This window comes from Eretmochelys imbricata, chromosome 3 (assembly GCF_965152235.1).
Source record: "Eretmochelys imbricata isolate rEreImb1 chromosome 3, rEreImb1.hap1, whole genome shotgun sequence".
Classification (NCBI taxonomy): domain Eukaryota; kingdom Metazoa; phylum Chordata; order Testudines; family Cheloniidae; genus Eretmochelys; species Eretmochelys imbricata.
Window position 1 is genome coordinate 144,648,818 of NC_135574.1, and position 24,166 is coordinate 144,672,983.

Genomic DNA, 24,166 nt, shown 5'->3' on the forward strand with positions numbered 1-24,166 from the left:
ATCTAGATAAGCCCTGAGAATGAAGTACCAATTTTCAGAAAATCATCAATGATGTGTCAAAGTCTTAGTTACTTGATCTGAGTAAAAGTCAATAATGCAGCGGTTCTTCTGAAGTCAGTCCCCCTTAATTCAAGCATTTGATGGAAATAAACTGAGGGAATAGCTCAGTGGGTTTCTATATAGTACGTGTGAATTGCTGAGCACTGCCTACTTTCCAGGACCAGCAATAATGTGAAAATAACTTTTGTGGAGATGGGCATACCTGTCCATGTTTGGTAATACTTATGTTGTTGCCACCGGTAGCCCGATATACAGTATGCCACACACACTCGGTATGACACGCTCTCACTTGTTCAGATTCTGATAGCACTTCAGTCTGTGTTCTGAGTTGGGGTCTAGCACTGTCGATGGTGCTGGTTGCTCTGCTGCATGATTCTTCTGCTACCTGATTCTGCACTGTAACTGTTCCTCAGGTTCCACTCCAGAGCCACCTTGGAGTGCCTTCAGTTTCTTTGGAGAAAAGCTTGCAGGATCCTCTGAATAGCCTTTGGGGCATTGCACTCCTTTCCTGACTTGGTATCCTTCTGGAGTCTGGAGCCATGCCAGGGCTCACTCCAGCTGCTTGTGACTCTACATACAGAGCTCCATGAAGACTCTTTTGGAAGCCACAAAATAATCTCTAGTACAGAGCACTGTGCCAGGCACCATGCCCTCCCTTGATGCTGATCCCTTATCTAGTGCTGACAGATCACTGGAATCCTAGGAGAAAATCAGACCTCCCGTTGGAGGGTAGCGGCTTCCCTAGTGACAAGGCGCTGTAGAATATTTAGGCTGCTGTCCACCCTCTGGAATTAACTTCCTCCGAGTTGAAGAAGACTCTCTTCTATCAGTGTTATACCTTCAGGAGCAGTCTCCCTTACAACGTCAAGGGATGGAGTTTCATAGGCATCTTCTACACCTTCTGCTGGCAAACATCCTCGGCAGTACAGAAGTAGGATTCCTCACAGTATCTTACTCCAAGCAGCAATTTTGAGGGTACGGTTGAGAGCCCTATACCAATTGCGCCATATCTCCAATCACCCTCTCTTCATTCCCTCCTTTCTAACCCAGTCTCAAACAAAAAAACATCTCCCTATAAAGCCTTCTCTACGACTCTCTTCTTGACCTACAGGCCTTTCTAGTAACACTGGAAGAGCAGTTATCTGAAATCTGTCCTCAACCTCAGAAACATCAGCAGGCACATATGAGCATTCTAGTTCAAGATGCACAACCTAGGAGGCCTTATCCTTCTTTTATCCCAAGGAGACTGTTATGTGGCTCTCAACTTAAAGGACATGCTTCCTTTCATGACAGTCTCATCAAGTGCCTGAGCTTTTGCATGATGACAAAACATTACCAGTTCGGAGTACTTCCATTGTAGTCTATTCAGTCACAGTAATAGAGATCTTTGCCTCCAAACAAAACACCAAATGCCAAGTGCAGAGGGGGCAAAAGCTTCCTCCTGCATATATTTTACAGCCAGTAGCCAACACTGTCTGTATACCTTGTCTCCCAGATACCCAAGGTCATAAAGATCATGTTGGGCAGAGATGTATTAATAGCTTTAAAGTTGTCTCACGAGTACTGGTGCCCTGTGTATTCTGCAGCTGGCCAGAAAGCCACATTACCTGCTGCCTCTTTGGGCATCTTGTCTCAACAGCAAGGGGGGATTCTGTATCCAGCCTAGAGACGTTGCACCTTGCAACATGGAGGATGACCTTTTGACTAATGTGGATTCCCCCCACCCCTCAGCGTCCAAGCCATCCGACTGCAATCCAGGAAAGGTTCCAGCCTGAGTTGCTATAAAGAGAAAAGGCTGTGGTTCACCATCTGGGTCACTAGTAAAGGACTAACTCAATATTAGGCTAGGATCACTGCAGTCCTGGAGTCCCATCTAAACCTTAGATTTTTGGGTTTAGGTATGGCTTCCTTAAAAGTCCACCTTGTAAGAATAGGAGCTCATTAGGTTTGTCCTTAAAATGTGTATGCCTTCTCACCCTATAGTCCTCAGGCTCCTCAACAGCATGGTAAATGTCTTCTCCTTCCCCTTCCCCTCTCTCCCACTATCATTGAAGCTAAATCTTGTCCTAACAAAGCTAATAAACCCTCCTTATGAGCCATCTCATTTAAGCTTTTCTAGAGAATTTATTGATCAAATCAGACTTCCTTAAAGTGATTACATCTACTAAGAGGGCAAGTGAGTTTAATACGTCGATGATCGTGCCACTTTTGTACTGTGGTCTCTAAAGACACTGACCAGTGATGCCTCATCCCGGCCTAAGGTGGCCTCAGATTTTTACCTGTCCAGTGCATTTTCCTGTGTTCTTCCTGAGACCTTTCAAATTCTGGGGAAACATATCTTCATATAATAGATGTGAAAAGAATACTCCATTCATATCTGGAAAAGACCAAGCCCTTTAGAAATTCAAGCAGGCAGTTTGTATCATAGGGACATATACCTGTGAAAACACATTTCTGGACACTTCCCTGCTGGATGCAATGTTACATCTTAGCTAGGAAACCAGTACCTCCTGGTTTAAATACCCACAGCAGCACCATCAGTGGTATACATTAAACATGTTCCTCTGGTGGAGATATGTGCAGAAGTAATCTAGAATTCAGTGCACACTTTCACCAGACACTACTCTTTGGCTTTATCGTCATGCTCTAATATCCAGTTAGTTCAGAAGTGACTCTTGCTCAGAGTTACTGGTGAGTAATCTCTTTAAGGGAAGAAAGTTTTATTTTCCATGATGTTTGAAACTCGCTTGCACTTCCTTGTCCTGCTGCCTAGTCTCATTATGCCTTTTAAAGCAACTACAGTTTGCCATGATCTTTAAAACTATCTTCAACTTTATTGGAAACGGCACTGGCCCTGCAAAGCAAAGGATGCTAGTTTTGCTCTTTGGGTGCATTGGTAAAATAAGATTTTCATGAATCCTTTTTTGTGTCATTAATAGGATTTGATTGTTAACAACTTCAGACTGTTACCTAGCAACAGAGGATTTGCCAGGCTGAATCAAACACTGTCCCCTCTAGTCCAGCGTCCCACATTTGGCAGTGACTAATGTGATTTTTTTTTTTCTGTTTAATCTCTCACTACCTGTGCAACAATTGTGCATAGTGTACTAAGCCTGTTGTATAGTTCTCTTGTGGGGGGCTTCTGGGGCATTTGTGCTTTATGGCACATGTTGATCATTATAGTATTCAGGAAAGAGATGTAATTCTCCCTAGCCACATTTAGTTAATGATAGTATCTTACACCATAGCTATGTGAACTTCAGTGACTGTGGATGGAACTTAATCTTCTTTTTTCAAAAGTACAGTCTTATCACTAAGAGAAGCTCCTTAGCAGTTGGCAGCGAAGAGCCTGTGAGACAGTAGAGCAGTTTTTCCTAGTATAATGATGGGTGCTTGCATACACTAGAAAGGCCACTGTTATTATCAGACCTCTCTCAAATTCACTATAGTATTTGACTCAGACCTCTTGCAGAAGTTAATTCCACAGAATGACTACATATAGCGTGCAGTAGGTCCTATAACTTCTGTTAATTTCCAATGTCTCCTCATTATCTCACTCAGTAAAGCAATTTTACCTCTTCCCTGTATAATCCTGATTATTCAGATTCTCTCCAGCAAATCATTCTAATTTCAAGTAGTTTGCTAAAGGTATTGCAGTTTGCACAAGTGAGAGTGCTGCTTTTTTGCGTTTTTCCCATGCACTTGATCTTACTACATGCAAATTATTTCCTTAGTATTAATACTAATATCAGAATAGGGAAATGTAACAATCTAGTATTCAGCATTCATATTGTCTGGATTAATATTTCTGAATAAATAAAATTGCTGCATGTGGCCCTCATATTTTATATATACAAAAGTGGCATATAAAACATATCCAGTTTATAATAGCACTTAATTTTTTTAAATAGGAAAAAAACAAAGCTTGTTGAGTGCTCCTAATGTTGGCACCTTTGTGGGCAGCTTTAAGGCAGTTAAGTGGACTTAAGTGAAAATACAGTAAACATAGTGACTTCATTTTGTTTTTTCAGATGAAAATTGGGATGATGATCAGCTGCTTGGATTTGAACCTTGCAATGAAAACCTTGTAACCGGTTGCAACATAATCAATGGGAAATGTGAATGTGACACCATTCGCACTTGTAGTAATCCATTTGAGTTTCCAAGCCAGGATACTTGCCTGTCAGCTTTAAAAAGGATTGAAGGTAAGCGCTTGATTTTTTTAGTAATTTTCAACTTGTAATTCCTTATTGTGTATCTTTCACTAGGGCCTATCACTAGATGATCATACTTGATCCGTAAAACAACGTAAGTGGTTTCAGGGACTAACTGCCTTTAACTTCCAAAAAGAACAGGAGTGATTTTTTTTTTAAAAGTCTTAAAGATAATATTAGCACTGTGGAGTTTAAGGAAGATGTGGTTTATCCAGTTTGACTCTCAAGACACCTCAATTTGAAAATGGATGAGACTGATATTGTCTTTGTGTTAAGTGTCTTTTTAAAAAGTGCATTTTACCGTTGACAAGGACAAAACTAACACAAATTGTTTGTGTCCTCTTTTGACCTTTGTGCAGCTTCACAAATGCTTAGAGTTGTGGAAAAGCAAGTTGTTCAAAATTATATTATATTTATAGTGATAGATGAAAAAATGTTGGGACTTTAAATATCCTAAATAAAGAGGAAAAATCTTAAGGTGTTCTTGGTTGCCTTGACTCAATGTTTTGCATGATGATGGAATTGCTGCTCCTTTTTCAGAAGTATATAATGTACAATTACTTTAATACTAGTACTTCTCAATTGTTTGTCTTCCCTTTGTTTTAGCTCACTTTAGATCAACACTTTTTGTGTATACTTATCTTCATACTCACATTTGGTGTCATAGCACTTAAGACATTGCTATATTACATGCTACTTAACAAAGCAGTCCTAAATTCGGCGAAAGAGTCAGCTCAGGGATATTGTGTTGCAATCAAACCTGCATGAAGTACTTTCTTAAAAGTTCTCTGAGCTGGGATGGAAAACGTTGTGGTTCTTGACAGCTGTCTATGCAATTTTACTTTGTTATAACATTTATTTTCCAACACATCCTAAGAATTTACAAGGAGATTATTTCAGATATGTAAATGAGTGAATTGGACTCAACTAAAAGTCCACAGCTGTAGCTTCACGTGGTGACTCAATGCAGTGTTAAACTTAAATGTTCTAAAAGAATACTAGTCATGTTGGTCTGAGTTTTTTATGAGGGTAGTTTAAATAAGTAAACTAACAAGTTCCCAGGAAAACAAAATGTTGAGACTTGCCTAAGTGTGTGAATCTTAATTAAGCAATGGAAAATGACAGTAATTTGAAAACCTGCTAAAGTTCTCATACAATAAACTAGAAAAATATGGAATAATAATAAGGTGAAAGTGAATATTCCTCTGTGCTGGGTCTGATCTGTTAGAAGCTTACCCACAGTAGGGGCTTGTACTGCTAGTTTATTGGATATCATACCCCTAACTGAAAAAGTTTAGAAGTGTAGTAGTACCAAGGGATGTCTCTGAAGTACAAAAGGCAGCAAAGAAACTAACACTTCAAGTTTGCGCCTTGTTTTAAAGTTTTTGTCTGCAGTTTTTTTCCACAGTTCATGACTTAAAGTGATAGATATGTTGTCTAATGCTGTGAGAAAGAAGTGCTGAATTCTGATCCTGACTCTGACAAAGACAGCATCTGTGGTCTTAGAGAAACAGACAGAGAAGCTGTAACTTGCCTGTCTCAGAAAATGAGTTTACAATATTGATCTGGCTCCTGAACAAGAGTGTTCTGAGGATTAATGTTGTAAAGTACTTGGATAAAAGTCAAGTACCATTACAGATATCTAATTTATAATACTGTAGGTTAGTAATGTTAGACTATTTGTATTTCTGGGAGATAATATACTTGCTGTGTATATCTTAACAAGCTTCAAATGATGTCTGCTGTCCTGAGTAATTTATTTCTAAGTGATTTAGCCTGTACTCTTCTATCTACTTTGTACTGCTTGTGAAGCCCTTCAGTTACGAAACTATAGAAAAATTCTTTGAAGCCACATTAAACCATTAAATACTTTAACGGTCAACAGAAAATAAGTTTGGTCTTTCACTGGTTTTTGCTCTATTTGTTTTTGTTTTTCAACAGCGAATACTTTGAGAAAATAAAAATATTCAGGTCTCCCTCTTTCTTTCCTTCCTTTCTCTCTACCCTCTTCCCCCCCACCCCCCCCCCAACATTGAAAGCCTAGTTAACATGTAAGTCATTGTCACTTCATGACAAAGCTCTAATACAGTTTTCTTTAAGAGGTTCCAGCTACACTCCTAACAAGTGTTCATTGCTGATAGGAAACTATTCAGAGTATTCTACAGAACATGACTTACAGCATCAGACTTTTCACAGATTAAACCTATTTTTCTGAATTAGTAGCAAAAGGGGAGGGAGAGAAAAGCATAGCCACGACAGATTTTCTTGAATATGACAGAGGATATTTAAATTACAGCATAAAGCATACTTTTTTAGCAGAAGTGTTCCCCCATTTATAAGCAGATAAACATTTAAAAAAAACAACAAAATAAAAAGGACATGCACAAAAAACTCCATGTGCATTACTACCCATTTTAGCAGTGAAACAAAGGCCATGTTATGTATGCTGCCAAATACACTTATGATTGAAATAAAAATGTGCTTTACCTTGTAAGTACTTTATTCTCATAAATATACAGGGAGAAGCTATACTGGTATGACTACATCCACGCTGTGGAGTTGTACTTGTTAAATTGTATTGGTTTCTAAAGTGGTACAAAAACTCTGGAGACAAGCCATGTTAACACTATAAAATTGTCAACTTTACTTATGTTGGCATACAGCCACTGCAGTTGTTAAATTGCTTGTGTGTGTCTGCCCACTTGGCTCCTGGTGTTTGGTGGTGCACCTCCTCGCCATGAACATTTGTATTGATTGTATCGGGGGGGGTATTGTGGGATGGCTTGTCAACAGTTGACAAGAAGGGATGAATATCAAGAGAGGGGAAAAGTACTTTTGTAGTACTAACAAGGCCAATGCAATCAAGGTGGACATCTCCCATTCTCAACAGTTGACAAGAAATCTGGGAATGGATAGGTCACTACAAAAAGTAATTTTCCCTCTGCTGATACTCACGCATTCTTGTCAACTGTTGGGAATGGGACGTCCACCTTGAGTACATTGGCCTTGTTAGCACTACAAAAGTAATTTTCCCTCTGATATTCACCCCTTCTTGTCAACTGTTGGGAATAGGTTTCAGAGTAACAGCCATGTTAGTCTGTATTCGCAAAAAGAAAAGGAGTACTTATGGCACCTTAGAGACTAACCAATTTATTTGAGCATAAGCTTTTGTGAGCTACAGCTCACTTCAGCGGATGCATACTGTGGAAAATGCAGAAGATGTTTGTTTTTTATACACACAAATCATGAAAAAAATGGACGTTTATCACTACAAAAGGTTTTCTCTCCTCCCACCCCACTCTCCTGCTGGTAATAGCTTACTTAAAGTGATCATTCTCCTTACAATGTGTATGATGATCAAGGTGGGCCATTTCCAGCACAAATCCAGGATTTGCCACAAGTACTCCTTTTCTTGTTGAGAATAGGCCACTTCCATCTTAATTGAATTGGCCTCGTTAGCACTGACCTCCCCCACCCCCCACTTGGTAAGGCAACTCTAATCTTTTCATGTGCTGTAATATATGTACTGCTTACTGTATTTTTCATTCCATGCATCTGATGAAGTGGGTTTTAGCCCACAAAAGCTTATGTCCAAATAAATTTGTTAGTCTCTAAGGTGTCACAAGGACTCCTTGTTGTTTTTGCTGATATAGGTCAGGAACACTGTGATGCACAAATAACTGTTTTCTTGATGTTTCTAACTTCAGCTGGTTAATGACATGGGAACATTTTTCTTTGTAACAATTAGGAAACTAAGTAAATAAGTACACAGTAATTGAAGATTATAAAAATAAATAAATAGCTTGCAACATTCAAGTAGCTGTTCAATATTTTGTTTTATCCTCACTGTTCAATGTGTAACCCAGGCCTCGTTTACTGGAAACCATTCAAACCCCGCTCTGAAGACAAAGAATTGTTAATTTTTTTTTCTCCTTGACTTTCCGATGGCACTTATCACTGAAGTATCTTAGTGTTTCACAGACATTTAATGAATTTATTTTCACAACGCTCCTATGAGATAGGAGTGTAGGTATGACATGTATGCATATGGTCACTTAGACATCGAATAGAAACTAAGTGGTTATATTTTTAATAAGTTGGTTTATTGATTTTAATAAGTAGCTTTGAACAGCTTGACTGAGCCTTGATACTAGGTGTAAGATTATTTCACTGAATCCCAGATGTGACCATTTGGCAAATTTTTATTTGAGGCCTTGTCTCTCTTGAAGTTTAAATATGGGCAAGGAATTACTTTTGTAAATCAAGACAATGGGTCTTAAGTAATGACCAGGAAGACAACAGGCCCCAATAACCAAGAAGTCATTGATGAGAGTTTCTGCTGTTGATCTCAACCCCTTGTATTTAAGTAATCTTGGTAGTCATCACTTCTTGTTATTCCATCAGTGTTGCTTATTTGGGACAAACATAGACTTATGGATGTGACTAAAAACAGTGCCCTAAAAGGAGAATCCCATAAGTGGATCAAGAGTCAGAATGGCATTGCCTGATCTGGATTGGACAAATGCATTTGAGGTGAGAAACCTGGGATTTCTCCTGATTTTGATCAGAAGATCATCTGAGAAGTCGCGTGGGATGTAGTTATACTGATGGTAGTATAGACCAAGCCAAGAACATCAGATAAGTCAGCTGACCTGAGAGTGACCCCCCCCCCCCCAGTAGTGTAATGGTACTTGCAACAGAAAATGTTGCCTGGTTTCCTAGACTGCAGTTCCTGAATGACTCTGAAGCTCTACAAGGCAAGCAAGGTAAAGAGCAGATACTTTTTCTCTTTGGGTATGTCTACATTGAAATTAGACACCCACAGCTGGCTTATGCCTGCTGACTTGGACTGTGAGGCCGTTTCATTGCAGTGTAGACTTCTGGGCTTGGGCTGGAGCCCAGGCTCTAGAACCCTGCAAGGTGAGAGGGACTTGGGCTTCAGCCTGAGCCCAGAGGTCTGTGCTGCCGTGAATCAGCCCTGTAGCCTGAGCCCGGTGAGCCCAAGTCAGCTGACACAGGCCACCTGCAGGTTTTTAGTTGTAGTGTAGACATACCCTGTCTATTTAACCGGACTGTGCAGGGATGCCTGCCATGAGAGACCTATCCTAGCCTTGTGTGTGTGGCTAGCCATTAACAGTAATAGCACGGGTGTTTAAGTATATAGTACACGTTTTTTTACTTTTGGGTATTAACTAACCTGGATTTAAAGCAAATCTTATTATTGATCTGAGCCACCTGGATTATCTAAAGATTTAAACCTGAACCCATTTTTTCCACAAGGGAAAAATAAATTACTAAATAAACCACATAAGAATAGAAAGATTAAATAAATCCTTTAATAATTATGTTAATTTTGTGATTTGATTATTTGTTGTGCTCATGCAGTAACTTCACCAATTGTTGGTCTTAAACTGTTCTCTTTGTAGTTAAGTTGTATTGTTAACTCCTTGATTAACTCAATTTACAAGGTAATTTCATTATTATCTTGTTTTATACTTCACGGAAATAAAAGAAACTATATAACTTTGTAGCTAGTGCTCTTGAACAAAAATTGTAATATACCTAAATTAGTTTTTTCTGATCAACTGGTGATGAGGTAAAAACAACCCTAAGTTAAAGGGAATTTAATTATTCTTAGAGAATTGGCCTCAGGTCCTAACAAAACCCATATTATTACAAGCCGTATTATACCCATTTTCAGATGGGTAGCTGAGGCACAGAGAAATTGTCAAAGTATCCAGTAATTTTAGGTGCCCAATTTGAAGCACCTAAAACCTGATTTTGTCAGAATACTTTACGTAGTATAGCATGAAATATGTTCAAAGCACAGTTCCTGTTGACTTCAGTTGCAGCTGAGGGTTCTAGGCACTTCTGCATGTCAGACCACAAGATACCAAGTTGGGCTTTCAGAAATTGAGGAACTCTCAATTAGTGACTACCTGTAAAAAGGTTGGTTTAAGTGATTTGCCCAGCATCACATAAGAACTCTGTGGCAGAGGCGGGGGTAGAATCCAGCTCTTTTATGCTTTAACCTTAAGTTTTTCCTTTCTCTTCCTGTGATGCCCTGACTCCTTCGTTACACTTCCAAGTTCTGTAACCAATGAAGCAGGGATCCTACAGGCAGGTCTCTGTTTATAACACAATCCTGATTCATCCCTAAAGCAAGTCCATCTGATGTACTGAATGAGGCAGAGTTCCTGTGGGGAAAATCAGTTTTTGATCATCATAACGCATGCACAGTGGGGCTGAATAAAGCTTGATTCTGGCGTTTTCTAACTTTTGATTGCTTGACTTTACAACCTTAATGTTCTTTTAATATAGGTGTGTACATGTGTAATTGCCTAGGTTTTTAAAAAGCAAACTGAAAAAAAAATACCATCATGTGGCATTATTAATACACAGGTTAGTTAATTAGCAAAGCTGGAATGTTTAGATTCTCAACCACCTGGGCTAATGGGATAACTCATAGCAATAGTAGGTTATCCCCTGTGAACCAACATGAAAGTGGGATGAGACGCTTTCTACCATTGGGTTTACCAGAGGAATGGTGAGACCTAGATCTTGGGTCCATTCCAGGCTGTGGAGGGAAGTATGCTTTAGTGAGCATAGACTCTCTTGCCAATTTTCCTGCAAGGTCGACCCTTTTTGCCCTGTCTCTCTACTCCTCCCCTGACTTCTTGTCACAGTCTCAATGTCTTGGTCTTCTCATCCTATTCCTAGTCTTCCCTCCAGGCTTGCTGTACAAGTTCCAGTCTGCCACTCCCCACACCCTGTTTCCCTACCCAGCCAGTCCTTCCCAGCTCCTCATCTGGTCTCTCTTCCCACCTCCTCCTACTGGCTCCCAGACTTGATCTCCCTCCCTGGGCTCTTCATCCAGTCTCAATTTCCTGCCCTTCCCGCTTCCTCCCTCACTCTGTCCCAATTTCTTACCCTGCTGGTCTCAGATTTCTCCCTGCAGCCCAGCTCCTTGTCAGGTGAGTCCCCCTTCCCCTCACTGGTTCCTAGTCCCAGTCTTTGTTCAGACAGTCACCTAGTTCCTCATCCAGTCTGTGTTTCCCTTCTACTCTCTGCCAGCTGACTCCTAGCCCCAGGTTTTTTGCACAACTTCCCCTTCCCTCCAAGCCCTTCTCACCTGCTCAGTCTTTCACTAGACTCCTCCTTCTCACATTCTACCCCTTTTCTACCACCCTAGCCTGCTTTTGCCTTCTCTGCGCTCAAATCTGCCTACTTTCTCCTCTTCTGAGTGCCAGCAGGGGGAGGAGCATTGAAAGCGCTGGGGAGACAGGCTCTCTAACCTCCGTTTCAGTGTCTTGTACCACCTCAGCCTGAAGCAGCTGGAAGCTGCCTTTAGCTGTAGACTTGGACTTAAGCATGCTCATTTTGTTTTGTGGGGAAGAGACATGCAGAGTCCAGTCACAGGGAAGATTCGTGAGAGCTTTCGGAATAATTCAGCCTGAGGTTGATACCCAACATGGAAAAATTCTGTCTGAATGGTTAGCTGTGCATAACTTTGCACAGCCAAAAAACTGGATCCATCATGGGAAGTGTCTGGCAACCAGCCCAACCTTGGAGTGTTCACATTAGCTATGGTTAAACATTTAATGGTCATAAACCTTCATGCTTCAGGGCATGACAATGAATAAATTTGAGGCTAGGAAAAAACATATACGAGCAAGTTATGTAAATATATATTATAGGGGTTTCTTGAACCTTCTTATGAAGGAAGGAAGCATCAGATACTGGGTCATGGTAATCAGGATACAAGACTTGATGGATCACTGGTCTGATTTGATGCAGGAATTCCCATGTTCTTGAGCTCCAGGCAGTAAGTGTGGCTATTTTCAGCTTTTGAAGGATCTATTGATGGCAGTTTGATCCAATAACTGGGAAGTTGACAGAGCTAGACCATGGGTGAGGGTTTCCAGAGGCTGAATCTGGGAAGAGTCAAGTCTGAGTATGAAAGCATCAGATGGCTCTCAAGAACTTTTCTAGAAAAGAAAAGAGGAAGTTCATAGCAGATGGGCTAAGCTAAAGTGTAGTCCTGGAAGATTGCGTCCCCCTCCTATTTTCCTAAACATTCAGGGAACATTCAGAGATGCAGAAACCCTACATCTTTCACTAACTTCAAATGATATGGGTACTCAGTACCTCAGAAAATCTGGCGTTGAGGTTATAAGTGCAGAATTCTTCAAGGCTTTTTCTCATCAGCTGTGAAAATGCATTGTAGTGTTGTCCAGCTAAAGGACTCACTAAAAATTTTGGAGAGATTCTCTGTGAGTTGCTGAGGGGAGAGGTGTATTCTGAGTTTATCCTTCAGCAGTCTGGTGCATTCCAAAGGAAAAATAAATCCTCAAATATTCTGATTAGACTGCAGCTCTCTGTGTCAAGCATTAATAGGCCCTGATTCTGATCTGGGCTTGAGTACTGCTGTAACACATGTACAGACTGAGGATTAGGAAGCAATGGTTTAGTAATCTACAGAGAGCAATGAGTGTGCCACCAGATGCAAAGAGATCTTTCCAAAACCCTTAACTTAAATGCTCCTAAACCCCATTTCCATCAAGCTTATAATAAAACACACAAAGTGACAATTTAAATGTGAAAATTAAAACTATTTTTGCCAGTTTGGGGGCAAATTTTTGTTTAGAAATTATGTACTTGGTCAAGTAAATGTACACCATCTCTGCAGCAGACATTATGTTCTGGTAGAAAATTTTGGTCAAACTGCACTCTAGAACAAATATAGTTGTTAACACAGTTTTTGGTCTGGACATAAAAATGTGTCCTTTAATTTCATAAACTTCTTATTGTGTTGAGGAAGAGGGATTCGTGTTGTCTTCCTCCCTCTCCTCCTTCCCCACCCCATTTTTATTTTAAAGTTCCTGAGATTTGCTGATTATGAAGATGGTTGAAGTTATTTGAAACATACTTTTTGCATTCCATTATTCTTACACGTAGTTGAATAACTCTAAAGCTGGTCCAACAGGTATTACAGCATTTTCCTATATTGAACATTAAATTTGAGAAGGCAGCTTCATTCTAAATATTAGCCTTCAGTTCATAAATTTGACTTCTTTTGGGCTGAAACTTCACCTGTGTGGTCTGAAAGGTTGATACTTCATGAGAATTAGAGCTAAATAAGTTGAATTTTTATTGAATTATATGAGTGTTGGAATAAATCTTCTACTTTCAAAAAAAAAAATCATGTATGTTTTTGCTCCAATAACTCAAATGGCTGAACTTTAAAACTTGGCATCTATCTTCAGTCAGGAATGTGATCCTGGCAAAGGGCCAAATTTTGCCCTTGAATGTGCTTATGTTGCTTGTTACCTATGTTTGGCTCCCATTTTAGTTATTTGAAGGCAGAATTTAGCCCAAACTGTGGGGCAAATTGTTTTAGTAGTTTTAAACCTTTTATTAATGTTTGTGCATGCCAGACTTATATCTTTTAAGCTGTTCAAAAGCATGCACCATAGTCTGAGGAGAGAACAGTCTGCAGTTTAAATTGCTTCTGCCAGTATTCTCAATTTTTCGTGCAAAAAGGGAACTGGAATTAAATCAATAACAAACACGATTTAATTAAAAGTACCACCTTTGCACAAGAACCATCTGTGAGCGCAGATGACTGCACAAAATGTTTAACTGCATAATTAAAGTCTATTCTAGCCGATAAGTTTTGTAAATAAGTATTTAACTACGGTTCCACAAGAGAAATGAATTCTGCTCAAGGCACCCTCAGTCAGGGATTAGTGGTGTATTCCTCCTCATCTTCTCTATCTCTAGACAATGCCCTGTGTATATTGTAGCAAGTTGGCTCTAAATTCCATGGCAAAGTCTGACAGTTTGGAAATTCTGCAGCAGCTTTCAGGTAGATTAAAAAACTGAAGCTTTTATTTTATTAAACATGAAAATTGATGTTGGTACAGTATTCCTTTTTTGTTCAGTTTAACTTATTTTAATATTGTGCTTACATTCTTAGGTGTTGCAGCTGAGTTTTATTGATGGTACATAACTTCATTGTATAAGTTGTTAGGGAGGGGTGGAAAGGGAAAGCCAGAAACTCAAGCATCTGGCTAGGGGACATTTGGAACCTTTGGTACTCAGGAAGTCATGGGGTTTGGATTGGGATTGTAGGAGAGGCACATTCTGCCAAAATAATTAGCAGTGAAATAATATTGACATTCAACTTCTCATCTTTAGATTCAGCGTTAACGCCCCATGGAGACAAATGGGTGCTGATCATATCTTACTTTCAGCTATTTGAAGCTGTCATTGGCAGGCATCCATGCCATCTGATGCTTAAGGGCTTCTATTCAGATACTATGGATTGTCCTGGACTCAGAGTGAAAACATAGGATAGCTGAGAGCAACCTATCATTACAACTTGCTGCCAGCATTATTCAAACATATCTTAATGCTTGGTTGTCGTCTTTTCCTGCCCAGCCACAACTGCGTTTCCTACCTGGACAACTTTGTCTTCTTTTTATATGTAGTGACAAGTTGCAAGTTCTAAAGCAAATGTTGTGAGACATAACAAGATTCTCTTCCCTCAAACTGGAACAAAACTGCATTTAAACTTTACTTTCAGGGCGGTTGCCCCGGCAAAGCCTTTTGAAGGAGGCTGCAGAAGCTGCTGCTGGGATCAGAAGTTCTCACTCTCTGTGCTTTACCCCGGGGGGGGGGCGGGGGCGGGAGGGAGTCTGGCTGGAGTTCCTAAAGGTTGCTGTTTGGCCTGAGCATTTGGGATGGAGGTGTGGGCTTGCCCATGGCCACTTTTCTGGGCAAAGGCAGATAATATAGATCTTGTATTTAAATATGTAGTAGGTAATGCTGACGGATTATCAACTTTGTCTTATATGAGACTTTACCATGTACAAAGTGTCAGCTATCTACTGGGCTAGAATGACAGTGAAATTAGTGTAAGTAAAAAAAAAAAAAAGCTGCAAATTCACACTTACTGAGGGTTATAGAAGATGCTGTGAATTGTAATATTGAGAAAATAACATGCTCATTTGATTGGACAGTATTGCGATTAATACTAACTAGCGAGTTTGGTTATTCAAACTGAAATCTGGAATTCTGGCTTTTGAATGTTAAAATGTGCAAGCTTTAATACTGTATGAATGTAGGTTTGGTTTAATTTAATACTTTTAGAGAATGGTATGTAAAAATTTACATATAATATGATATTTTAGAATATTTAATCACTTGTAGCTAGAACTGGGTGGAGAAAGGGTTTCTGTTTTGTGGAGTATTTTGGAAATACTGGTTTTGTTTAGATTTGGATTGCCCTGGAGCAGCAGACCCTTGATGCCCTGGGGTCCCCAGCAGCTTGCCAGGTGTGGTGTCAGGAAATAAAGCTAGTGTCTGACATAAAGGTCTCCATGAAACATTTTGATTTTAATAAATTGACAATTTTCAGACACAACTTTTCATCAGTTGTTTGGAAAATGTAAACTATATTTTTAAATATTGTGGAAACTGATTTTTCTCTGTCCATTGTTACCTGTTCTAATATGGGAGCTGTGTACATTTAACTGTAATAAAGGTGTATCCTTTTGTTGAAATATTTTGAAACTTAGAGCTACAGTATTTTCAGTGAATCTGAGCCACTATCGCTATGGTTCCCAATCTAGTGCTTTATCTTCATTTTTCTATCAGTGGAAAAACATTGATTGCTGTGCTTAATCAGAGCAGTGACCCTTTCTACTGAAAGCTAATAAGTCTTACTATTAATGTAGGCCTAAAAATAAGAGCTGACAAGAACCATCTGGATTGTAGTGAAGCCATTTATATTGTCTCATAAAATCCTATACTCAAAATTAATTCAAATTTGGTTGGATAAAATCTGCACATGAATTGAAAACAGACTTAAGGCCTTTAGCAAAGGGTAATTGATAAATTGCTAAGTATGGTTGGGGAGACATTTAGTGGGATTTTGCAGGGATCAGTGGAGGGAGTAAACAGTAATTTAATGAAAATAGAGAATGATATTAAAGTGGGGAAGTGTTGTGACAGTTACAAATGCAAATATAGCTATGCAGTAGAAACACGAGCAAGAAATAAAATGAGAATCAACTTGAAAAAATGCAAACTAATATTGTATGTGTAAGCAATTATAATCCAGCACAGATTCAATAATTGGGTGAAACCAGAAAAGCAGTGATGTCAGCATAAGCTTGCGTGTAATGCAAATAATGATATATTGAAGAGTGGCTGGCTAATGCAACTTTTAGCTGCATAGACACAGAACCTCAGAAACTGGTGTTTGTACCTGATACATTTGGAAAAATGCTCGGTTCTGGTTGCAGGCTCTGTGGCCTGCAGCTAGAAGCCAGCTGGTTGTCAAAGAGGGAAGATCTACAAGGGTTGCTCCTCTCCTATGTTTTGCTCAGAGACCTGGAGGAAAGGGGGAAAAGGTGGGGAGAAGAAGCAGGGAGACTAACAGTGTCATGCCTCGGAACTGACTGTATGCTGGAGAAATTCCTCAGCCAGGGAGTAGGGAACCAGCTACGAGGCATGTACCCTTGAGCTTCCTGTCTTCTGTATGTTTCTGTGACTGTAATCAGTACAGAATCAGCTGTGGAAAGTTTGATTAAGAAATGTCTCAAAATACAGATATAAGGCTCACCGCTCCCTCTGGTCTTTTCTAAATCTGAGGAAGGGGCCAACGGAATACAGATTTCAAAATCTAAGTTGGAGGAGCTGCTGGGCTAATGCCCAGGACTCTCTTCAAAGTATTTTCCATGTTCCCTGAACTTCACTGTGTGTGTGTGAGAGAGAGGTACTCTCAGAAAGTAGTAGGTTTCCCCTTCTACAATGTATTATTGTAGATAAATGTATTATTGGTGAGATGATTTTGACTGGCTTCAAAGTGATCCTTCAATTTTATACATGAGAGTAGTTTACATTCTCCCTCAGAAGCATTTTGACATGAGGTAGTTGATTCCCTGCTCCTCCCTTCTTTCCATCTGCTGTCCGTCCATGAAGTCTCTTGACTCTAGGGCAGGGGTGGCCAACCTGTGGCTCCGGAGCCACATGCGGCTCTTCAGAAGTTAATATGCGGCTCCTTGTATAGGCACCGACTTGGGGGCTGGAGCTCCAGGTGCCAACTTTCCAATGTGCTGGGGGGTGCTCACTGCTCAACCCCTGGCTCTGCCCCCACTCCACCCCTTCCTGCCCCCTCCCCTAAGCCTGCAGTGCCCTCACTCCTCCCACCTTAGCCTCCTGCATGCCATGAAACAGCTGATTGGGAGATGTGAGGTGGGGAGGGAGGGGGAGGCGCTGATTGGCAGGGCTGCTGTTGGGTGGGAGGCGCTGGGTGGGGGGAGCTGATTGGGGGTGCTGCTGTTGTATTACTGTGGCTCTTTGGCAATGTACATTGGTAAATTCTGGCTCCCTCTCAGGCTCAGGTTGGCCACCCCTGCTGTAGGGAACTACCCATGCACATAAAACTAAGCATGTAATTGTTTGTAGGATCAGCAGGTAAGTGTGTTTAAGGATTATGTGTATATACACAAGTACATACACATAGAGTAGAATTTGATTGCCTTTAATACATTACTCTCAATTTAATATTTTTAACTTAACCCATACAGCTTTGTTCTTGAGTACTTATATGTTAGGGCAAGTGCTGTTTAAATTATAGTCTGTGAGGGGTTTTCCCTGGGTTAGTTACCTTGCCTCTTTATTATGACTGATTATTTATCATCAGTATGATTATTAATGATCATAATCAAAATAATTTGTATTGCAGTGGTCCTAGAGGTTCCAATCAAGATCAGGGCCCCACTGTGCAAATCACCATACAAGAACAGTAAGAAACAGTTCTGTTCTGAAAAGTTTATAATCTAAATAGACAAGACCAACAAATCAGGATAAAACAATTATCTCCATTTTACAGATGAGGAACAGAGATAAGTGGTTTTTGCTGAAGATAGCACAGAAGTAGTCTCCTGAGTCCCAAAGCAGTGCTGTAGCAAGACCATCCTTCCTCTCTAAGAACTCCATTTTGTACTCTTCCACCTATGATTTATCCCAAGGCTTCTTTACTTTTTTGGATAGCTTTGGTGCTAATATGGAATTCAGACATACCTCATTTCAGAGATTTTTCTTTTAAAAGCAGTGCTGCTGACCAAATGTTTCCCATCTCCTTATGCACTATATATTATACTATCCAGAAAATACCTGTAGTCTTTGAGTTTTGTGCTGTACTGTCAAATAGCTAGAGTCTAGCTACGGTTAGATCAGTCTGTGTTAAATCATGTTAATTTTAACTTTCAACACAGAAACTAAACAAAGCATTCCAGGTTAAGAGCTATAAAGATTCTTTGGAAGAGAACAAAATAGTGAACTTTCATAGTCAAGTGGGTTTATGGCTAGCTTTGTAAACTTGAGTTTTATGCACATGTAAAATAGTTGTCATAGTGACAAACCAATCCACATTAATTTAAGGTGCTGGAATTTAAATGGTTTGTAAAATATACATGCCAAAAATCTTAGCTTCTAAAATATTAATTAATTCGATGTTAAATGTTAGTTAAACATGCTTGGCACTGGCAGATAACTCTGGAAAGGCAAAGAAAATATTCACCCTAGGTTAAAAAATACTGAAGTTCTTAAAATGTTCATTTGACCTTTGGCTAATGGATACAGTCGCATTGTAGCAAAGGAAATGCCTAACATTCTAGCATCTGGGTTTGAGTCTTCATACTACTTGGCACAGTTACATCAGTAGGTCTCTTCTCTTTTTCCACAGTAGTCACTGCAGACTTTTTGCAGAAGTGGATAAGGGACAGTAATAATGCCAAAAGCTACATGTCTTTTCTGTCTGCTCCAGGCAGGGTTATAATTGAATGGCTTGTTTCATAGGGTGTCTTGGACAAAAAAGGAGAAGAAACAAAGCTATTGGAAGTCAGGCTGGAATTTTGTTTCAGTAGTGCACCCAGATGCTATGATTTAAAAATTTCAGTAGAGCTTCCAGATTTATTTTTGGAAAGAATAGCCCACCTTTTAAAGGAAAAAAATGTAAAGCTTTTCAATAGCCTTGTTTTTCACATATCACAGTGAATGCTGTATAAGAACAAAGATAGTAAAGAAAAAAATCAGCATTGCATTTTCTTCAAAGTCAGATTCCCCTATCTGTCAGGGGTTTAACTGATGTCCCCTGTCTGAGGCATACTGGGTGGTATTGTTGTGACAGATTGGTGATATAGCTGTGTCAAATCCATTTTATTTTGTGAATACCATTTCTTTTCAGGGGCTCCACTTTGTATTGCAATCTTCATTGTGGGCTAGACTAAAACATCCATTATGTGTGATGTTAACAGGTTGGGCATCTCTCAAAGAGCGCAGAGTTAAGGTTGGGTTGCAGGGCTAGCACGTACCTTAACTTTGTATTTCCTGGTTTTGAGGGATTGAAGTTAACCCCTCTCTACATTCTAGAAGGTTGAGGCGCTACTGGGCAATGTTCACTCCCTCTCTTAATGATGTTTGGACTCTTTATTGCTTATTAAATGCCCCCAGAGTGACCGTATCCAAAGAGGCATATAAGGAGTTGGGATATTATGTGGAGGTTAGCCAAAACCTACTTAACCGTCTACTTATGATCCATTGGGGAGTCTAGATTCAAAACCTGGCACCAAAATGGTTTAAGCCTAATACATTAAGGCCATGTATGTACCCACCAAAACAGGGTTTGTAGAACAGAAGGGAACTGCTCTAGTCGTCATAGCTCCCTGTAAGCCACTACAGTCCTGCTTCTAACCCCGTTATTGTAGGAGCGCTGCAAGAGGAGTTTTTACCATCAGGTAGGAGATGAATCTAGCCCATAGAAAATGCAACTGGCAGTCCTGTGTGGCAGGAACATAGCTCCCAGCCAAGGGGTGGCGCTAACTGCAACAATGTAACAAGGAGTAGCAGACCTGATTTCATACTGGTGGGCATCCTGCAAAAAGGAGGTCTAGTGTCATTTGTAATTTCAACAGATCTACAGTTTATGCTAACTAGGGTAGGTTCAATTTACTCAATATTTGTTTGTAGAAGGTATATCCCTGCACTTAGTCTATGCTTAAATACAACTTCAAATGTGCAGAAGTGTAACAAGTAGCAGCTGGATATTCACGAGAATTTTAATAAGGATTTCATACTGTTTTTACATTGAGAAGGGGTTAAGTTTTCCCATCTCCTGGGTCTCTGAAGTTGTCTCTCGCTGGCAGACTTATTTCTCATGCTGAATCTCACAACCTGGCCCAGTCTACCGCTCTGGATGGACACCAATCTATGATGCGTAGACTCCACTACTGGATCCCATGTTCTTCCAAGAACTTCAGTTTTGGGGTCCAAGTAGTGGTTAATCACTGTCAAGTGCTAGGAACTCTGGCACCAACCAAGTGTGAATCCCATGCCTGACACCCTTCTTGAGCAGCAAGACTCTGCAGCCACCTAGGCCCCAGAACCAGGGTCTCAGCCCTCCTGCACCCAAAGCTGCTTATATCCACATCTGCGGAGTTCCACCTTGCTGTGGGCACTTAGCTTCTTGATTGATCTCTTTAGGGACAATGTGGTAGGCAAGTACATTAAACACAGAATTAAAGGAATTTCTTAATCACAAACAATTTACTCTTAAACAGCATCAGTTACAGATCTTTGAAAAACAAACAGCCCTGAGTCTCGCATCTATGAGTGTCGTCTCACCCTTTTCTCTGTGTGAAGTCTGTTTCAGGAAAGGCAGACTTCCTCATGTCTTCTCTGTTCTTAGCATGGACTTCTGGCATGTGGCCATTAACTGGCCTCTTGCTCAAAAAAGCAACTACATTTTTTTTAAAGAGGGGGGGGGGGTCTTTATCCCAAAGCTGAAGGCCCAACCAGTAGCAAACCATTTGTTCCAGCAGAAAAGAGTCTCTTAATGTTGATGGCCCTTGCTTGCTCTGTGCCAGCTTCTTAGGCATTCAGCTGTGTGTCAAACACCTACCTACGCAAGAGGACTCTACCCTCACAGATACTACAGAAACCTTTGGGAATACAACACATGAGCACTGCAGGATGAAGTGTGAACACTTCCTCTGTGTGTAGACAAAACTCATGTTTACGTCAGGGTGTTTGTAAACAGCGGTTTACCTACATCTGGTCTACATTCAAACAGAGGCTGCTCCATGCAAACCATCCTGGACTTGCTAAATGTTACCACCCCTTACCCTGCAAATTCCTTCTGAGGTGTTTTCACTTACATTCATTAAGCCCTGCTGGCCACTGTCATCTACCAGTCTGACAATCTCCAGCACAAGAAGACACCCTAGTGCCCTTCTGACACAACCTACAAAACTCAGTGCTGAAATAAGGGCTGCTTAATCTTCAGAGGTACTTTAGCATCTGTCCTTTTATTATAGTAATGGCTCTGACAAGCTGCTCTACCTAATCCCTCCACCATTCAATATAGCTACACCTAACACTGTGAATGTATCTGGGATGCATGAAGATAAATGCTGGAATTTAGCACAATGCTATGTTCTCTTAGGAGAGAGAACTATTTACTTATTGTAGATTTAAGGCCAAGATGAACTGTAGATCATCTAGTTTGACTTCCTGTATAACACAGGCCAGAGAACTTAATTGTTCCTTCATACATTGAGCCTAATAACTTGTACTTGATTAAAGCAGCTTCTGATAGGGCAACCAGTCTTGAACTGAAGATATCAAGAGATGGAAAATCAATCTCTTCTTTTGCTGGTTTGATCTTTACACCATCCTTACCCATTCCAGTGGCTGTTGCCACTCCAGTGTGGATAGAATTAAAGTTGTTTCAGGGCTTGGGGGGCATGTTTTGGCATCACATTTCCTTTTTTCCCAGAGGTTGAAGTTAGCCACTCTTCACATTCCAGAAAGCAGTGAGGGACTGCTGTATGTTAGTAATGCTATGTTAATAAAGTATTGGGGTATTTCATTTTTAATTTAATTTACTATTTTTTTTTTAAGTCCAACACTGCATATATCATTTAGCTCAGCTTTACTCTTTTACTGCTTTGGCAATGATTACCCTATTTGCAGAGGGCACTGCATCATCTCCTTGGCTCTAGTCTGTCTATCCAGCACATCTTTCTCTCCTCACCCTCTTCCCCCCCCTCCCCCAATGGAGCGGTAAGCATCAGCATGGGACCTGCAGGTTGAGCTGGGGGGAGTATGCGGGGATTAATGTGGAGTCAGTAGGGAAGCATTTTTTTACTGTGAGAATCACGTGGGGTGGGAGGGCAATCAGTAGAAGGGATGATCCAGTGATTAGGACCATGGACTTGGAAGAACTGGGTTCAACTTGCTGCTCTGCTAACAGACTTCATGACCTTGGGCAAGTCCCTTAATCTGTCTCAGTTCCTCATCTGTAATAGGAAGATAATAGTACTTTCCTACCTCACAGAGGTGAGGAGTATTGAGGATAACCATCTTAAAGGTGCTCAGATGCTATGGTGATTGTGGCCAGGTAAGTAGCTGTCCTTTGCAGATATTGGGGTTTTTGGGGACAGAACAGAAGCCCCTGAACCTCTCCCACCACACAGTTCTGACCCCCTACTTTATATCCACTTTTCCCTGTTCCAAAACCCCTCGCTGCTCTGACTCCCTCCATATTTCCCTCACAGCTTAGATTCACCTGCTGCTACTCTGACTGCTCCAGTTCCTCCAACCATCATAGAATTTAGGGTCATAAGGGACCCCCTGATGACCTAGTCTGACTTCCTGTACATCACATTCCACCAGTACACAAAACACAACAGTCATGCCAGTCATTCCCCGCACCATGCCTGTTGCTTTGTCCTCTTCCACACACACCCCTATTGGTCCTCCATGCCCCTGGTATACTCGCCAGGTTTTTGTGGAAGTGGCAAAGTGATGGGGTTGTGATGAATGTCTGTACCACCTGGAGGCAGAGTGGAGATGCAGGGTGTCTACCCTAAATCTAGATCCGTTGTTTGAGGAAGGGGCTCCACACATCCATAGGCAGCATAGGAGGCCCAGAGGTGTGAAGTAGTCCATTCATCTCAATGAGATGTTCTCAGCTGAATGAGAACCACCATAGGGGATGAATATTGCCTGAAACAGTTGCCCTGAGATGTGATCTTCTCCATTTGTCTCAATAGATTTTCTCACCTGTTGGTTTCTTAGTGTTGTTGCTTGGAAGCCTGTGCCCTGCTCAGAGCATTGCTTATTCTTAGCTCCCTACTCAGAGGGGCAGGGCTCCCAGATCATGGGCATAGGGTGGAGTCAGAGGGCCTCAGACTCCCCAGAATCCCATCTCTGGGGGCTGAGGGGAAGAGGCAAAGACTCCTAGACCTTGGCTTACACAGAAATGTAATAACATGCCTAGCAGTCATTTTCATATCTATGTAGAGTATGTGTAATTTATTATAAAAGAAAATTAGTGATAGCCAGTTTTAAAGTAGCTGTACTGCTCAGGGCCCATTTCCCCGAACTTTAAAACTCCCTTAATAGAAGTGTGTAGCAGTAAAGTGTCTACCAGTCATTCCGAGTTTCTGCCAAAGGCAGTGCTTGAACTCTCCGTGAATGGGTGCAGCTTAGGTTCAAAGGCTGCAGCCTGTCCCCTTGAGCTACCACTGTGAAAACAGGCTGCCTGGCAATCCCTCTTGATTCCAAAGGACCCTAGTCCTGCTGCATGTGCACATTTCATTTTTTGCCTCCAGTTGCTGAAACTTTTATGTTCTTAATTTAAGTATGAATAACTTTTTCAACATAAAGTCCCACCCCACAGGGTGCCATGCTGTAACAAAGAAGTTCTGAATGACTGATCAGTGTGGGGAAGATCAGAGCCATAGTTTGAGGCCCAAATGTGAGCCAAAAATGTTAAAGGACTAAGTTAATTTTGTAAAACTATTTTTTAGTGTGCT

The 24,166-nt window shown here is 40.7% G+C and overlaps 1 protein-coding gene across 1 annotated transcript in view; it reads left to right on the forward strand.

Annotated features, from left to right (window-relative positions):
* Positions 1-24,166, forward strand: part of CRIM1 (cysteine rich transmembrane BMP regulator 1) — a 309,698-nt gene that overhangs the window by 18,465 nt on the left and 267,067 nt on the right. The window contains exon 2 of the mRNA XM_077811884.1: positions 4,092-4,265. Within this exon, the coding sequence (XP_077668010.1) occupies positions 4,092-4,265 (174 nt within the window). The remainder of the gene's footprint in view (positions 1-4,091; positions 4,266-24,166) is intronic.